Source organism: Malurus melanocephalus, unplaced genomic scaffold (genome assembly GCF_030028575.1).
Source record: "Malurus melanocephalus ecotype Western Australia unplaced genomic scaffold, MMel_1.1 scaffold_406, whole genome shotgun sequence".
NCBI lineage: Eukaryota > Metazoa > Chordata > Aves > Passeriformes > Maluridae > Malurus > Malurus melanocephalus.
In genome coordinates this window covers 617449-622300 of record NW_026623638.1, presented here as the reverse complement: position 1 = coordinate 622300, position 4852 = coordinate 617449, and the positions used below count along the sequence as shown (strand labels likewise).

At 43.7% G+C, this 4852-nt stretch overlaps 1 protein-coding gene across 4 annotated transcripts in view; it reads right to left on the bottom strand.

Annotated features, from left to right (window-relative positions):
• Window positions 1-179: 179 nt before the first annotated feature.
• TNFAIP1 (TNF alpha induced protein 1) overlaps window positions 180-4852 on the bottom strand; it is a 9676-nt gene continuing 5003 nt past the window's right edge. For all 4 annotated transcript variants that reach the window (XM_057379447.1, XM_057379448.1, XM_057379449.1 and 1 more), the window contains exon 7: window positions 180-3999. In XM_057379447.1, the coding sequence (XP_057235430.1) occupies window positions 3781-3999 (219 nt within the window). In that variant the 3' untranslated portion in view covers window positions 180-3780. The remainder of the gene's footprint in view (window positions 4000-4852) is intronic.

Here is a 4852-nt window from a genome sequence, read left to right as displayed (position 1 = left end):
CGGCCGGGCAGCCCCAGCCCCGGACACAATCCCGGGCACCGGCCCCATCCCCCAGAGCGCGGCGTGGGGACGAACCGTGCCTGTGATCCCAAATCCTCAGCCAGGATCACAAGGGAAACACATAACAAAAGTGCAGGGACCGACACTACCAATAAAAAGTTATGATGATGGAGGAAAAATCACAGAAGACAAAATATAACACTTTATTAAAAATTAGTGTTCTGTTCCATTTAATGCACTGGTGAAACACTTTAATCAACAGATAATTGATTCATTACTGTATTAACTAGGTACTTTATCTGTAAGACTGACCCTTAAAWGCATAAAAATAAAACAAAAACCGAATCTCTAAGAAAATAACTTGATCACAGAATGTCAGTTTAAACAAGATCAGCAACCATATTTGCTATCCTCCGGATATAAAATATCACAGAAATCCAAAGAATCCTTTACTCTTATCAAACAAATTAAGAGTCAACCACCCTGTGAGGTAGGGGAGGGTTTTATTACTATTCCACTAGATGAGAAGTGACACAGAGAGAAAAGAGAACCTGCCATGTGTCCCTGAGTGAGGGACAGAGCTGGAACAGGACTCACCTCCCAGCACCAGGACTGAATGCCAGGGATTGTCAGAGGACACAATCTAACAGTGTAACCCTTCCACTTCAGCTATATTCACCAGTACTGACTCGAGACAATTCTGTCTGAAAATGAAAACCTTCCAGAAGAACAAAATCAAACCAAGCCCACTGTAAGCAATGCCCATTCAAACACCACAGCCCCTCCAACATCCTCCATGTCCATTACTTATTCTCTATTATTCTCTTATTCTCTATTTTACACAAAAGATAAAAGTCAGTGGAGTAGAACATTTCAGCAGGATAAATGTCTCCTGTTTCAAAAATGAAATGCCAAGGTGAGGGTTAAGCAGTGAGCTTTGACCTCTGGCTGGAGCTGAGCCATCTCCTCTGACACTCACCCCATTAACACTGATCCTGGAAAGTTTTTTTTTTCCAGCAGACACTCATGGGACACTGAGATTCGTTCCCTGGAGAAGGACTGAGGTTGTGGCAGTGTAGGAACACCCATTTGGGAAACACCCAGCAGCCCTATGGGCCAGGATTGGGCAGGGATGGCAGGGAAAGGTTCCTGTTCATCCCCTCACCCTGCCAATGTGCCTGAATGCACAAAGGTTTGCCTAAATCTAGGAGTGAAGAGGACAGCGAGTCCTGTAAGAATGTCAGCTAATGTAGTTACAATTCACACCCCACAAATGAGGCAAAAAGACTTTTCTTTCTCCCAAAGGTTACTCCAGATTCCTGGGCATCATTAATGTGATGGTCTATATGGAATCCAGTACAAGCCTCAACTTGCAGACAAAAGCACATAAAAAGAAATCTGTATTGTCTTAATTTATGCTATTTAAAAACAGCAGAAAGGATGCTCTGGAGTAGCACACAGATGTGACATTCTCTTTCACACACTCCTTCCCATACCTGTCCTCCCCAGAAAAAATAAATGCAAATAGGACATTCTTCTGTTTATAACTTCAGTTAAATGCAGTTTTGCAAGGCTATCAGCATCACTTACTCTGTTAACATTCACTATGATAGTAACAAGAAAAAGATTTTATAAATAATTTGAGAAGAAACAGAAGTGCCACATGTGGATTTTAAATAGCATCAGCCTTTGTTGCAAGATAGAAAAAGCACAAGATAATAATTTGAAGCTATTAAATGCAGCACAAAGACCCCATTGCTGCAGCTTCTGTTGATGCCTTCAAATTAAACAGCATTAGTGAAGGGAAAAGAAATTTAAAAATCCACATCACACTCTAGCAGAATTAGAGAAAAATATCATAAAAATCTAATCTCAACAGTTGTATTTTCCCTGGCACAAAGCAATAACCAGCTGAAAAAAAACACCTTACAGAAAGCAATATAAAAGAAAAGAGGTTGTTAGGGTTATCAGAGTTTTCAGGTCTTTCACAACAGAGCAGGTGCATCCCTGTGCAATGCTGCTTCCTGAATGTGAGGAGAATGAAGTGAATCCTGCCACACATAGAGGCAAGAAAATCCTGAAAATCTGTGTTTTCTTACTAACCCCTCAACAATTTAATTTTCAAAAACCTCAGTGAATGCAAATAATGTTTTGCTCCCTCCCCTGCTTCTATCACTCCCAAACCATCCACATCTCAATTCTCCTTATGACCTCCCCGCATTAATTTGGGACTTTTTTTTCTTGTCAAGCTGTTGCAGTAATTTCCTTTAAATCTTACAAGCAGATTTGGCACTGGTCAAAGCAGTTCAGGACTGACCACCATGGAATCTGGAGCTTCATGATTGAGTATGATATTGGAACATAAAGGCAGCTGTGGAACACATCCAGCAAATCCAGGGCTCTCAGTGGGCAGCCAGCAGGAATAACCAGAAATGACAGTGGCAAAACTGGAGTCTGCAACCTACAGCTCAAACATACAAGCAAATGTTTAAAAACACAATAATGGCTTTTCATGCTAAACTTGAAACTGTTTCCAGAGACCAAATTTGCAGAGCAGACTTGACTCCCACCTCCTGAAGTGCCCTGTCCAATTAGCACCCAGCCAAGCACTKGGAATAAAAGTGATTATTTCAGTTTAAAATCCAGTATAAGCTACCTCTCTCCTGTCCCAAAGCCCCTCACAGTTCCACACTAAAACAAGATTTTCATGGCTGTTTTTATTTTTCAGCCTCTATACTCCAGAAGGGACTTAGGACATAGAACTTGAATTTAATGTCCTAGCCTTATAAAACACTGTTTAGCCTGTACTTCCCCAGCCACTGCAATTTTCCCCTGCTGCTTGAGAAATTYAACATTAAACAGCACTTTGGGCCACAGGAGGAAACTAATGTAAAACCAATTCCCTAGAYTGCCCTTGTTTATATAAACAGGATTTCACTGTCACAAGCCTCAACCAGGGCAACACTGCCACAATCTGCTCAAGTCTGCTCACTTCAAGTTTCTTCCCTCACCATACCCACCTCTCCCTTTCCCATGACAAATCATTACCTACACATTTATATTTTCAGAGATTTTTCATTTTTTTCACACGGGGAAGTTGTTTGATGATTTGATTCTTGCCTTGGAATCAACGATTTGAAAGACACTTTGGGGAACACAAAGGTTTGCAGGGACAGGGGTGGGAGAGCACACGTGCAGCTGACTGGCCGGCCAAATGTCTCTCCTGGGGSTTATCCCATGCAATGCCTGCCAAGAGCAGCCACATTCAAGTTCTCTCTTCAGTATCTTGATTTAATAACTGCAAGTTCCATTTTACAAAACCCTGAAAGGGGAGGTGTCTGCAAAGAGCTTTTCAAGCAGCACCACCTCACTCAGGAACAGCAGTGCTGCTCACAGGAAGGGGAAAACTGGCAAATTGTTAAGATAGGAAAGAGCAACCACAAACTGAGAACCAGCATTCCAAATTCCCCCTTTTCCAGCAGAAAGAGGGGCTGGTTTGCAGGTAAAGCACAAGGTGCACAGCTCAGTTCTCCAAGCCTTTAGTGTCACTCTGTACGCACAAATCCCTGTTTGATCTTCATTGGGTGAGTGAAGATCAATGGCCAGAGTGCAATGGATCCTCCCTGCTGTCCAAGGAAAGGACACGAGCTGGAGCACCCCTGCAGTGCCACCCTGGTGACCAAGCTGGAGCACCCCTGCAGTGTCACCCTAGTGACTGAGCTGGAGCACCCCTGCAGTGTCACCCTGGTGACTGAGCTGGAGCACCCCTGCAGTGCCACACTAGTGGCCGAGCTGGCGGTCATCGTAGGTGCTGTATCTCTTGACGTGGATGCGGCGCACGCGCTCGCGCAGCTCCAAGCCCTCGTCCTCCTCGCTGTGCGACGCTTGGCTGCGGCTGCGGCTCGTGGCCTCCAGCAGGGAGTTATCAGGGACCCGGGGAGTCTCGTACAGTAAAACATTCAGTGTTTCCTCATAAATCCGTGCCTCGGGGAATTCAACCTGCAAAACACAGCGTGTGTCCCGCTCTGATCTGTCCAGGATAATGACTGGAACACATATCCACACGTGAAAAGGTACTTGAGCCATAAAGCTCTTTATTTTACACTTTAAAAATTGTAAATGAGCAAAAYAGGAGCATTTCTGTAGAGGGTTACTCCCACCACCAGGTCACCTCCCTCACCTCTTCTTTTAGAGTGCTTGTCATGGTTTTATTTAGTCTGATTTTTGGTGGTGGGGGGATAGGACCAAGAAAACCACAAAGATGGCTGCTGTGAGGAAGTTCTCGACATTATTTGGTGGAGAATGCGGGCAGAACATCAAAGAATGAGTGATTTTTAGATGGGAGTTAACAGGAAAGATTTATGGAGGAGGACAAGGTTTCTAAACACCGTCCTTGCTAATGGCTAATTGGGAGAAAGATAGATATATATATATATAGTCGGTCAGACACGTTTGAGCTCCACTCTCTTGCTGTATTCTTTTAAGGTAGAATGATAAGTTCTAGGGGTGCATACTTTTGTCTTTAGTTTATTCTTTGTTGGTGCTGGTATAATTTCTGTGTTAAGAGTAAGAGTTACAAGTAGATTTAAATGATTATTTTTTAGGAAAAATGTCATCACAGAGGTGTAGGGGTGGAATGTCATGGTTTTACTTGATCTGATTTTTGGTGGTGGGGGCATGGGATCAAGAAAACCACAAAGATGGCTGCTGTGAGGAAGTTCTAGAAGCTTTCTCCTGCTTCTCCAACAAAAGGAGCCCTGCCTCCTGTGTTTTAGAGCCAATCCATCATTGGCTCTGAGGTTGATTGACAGGCTGCCCATCAGGCCTGGGCCAATTGCACAGGATGATTACA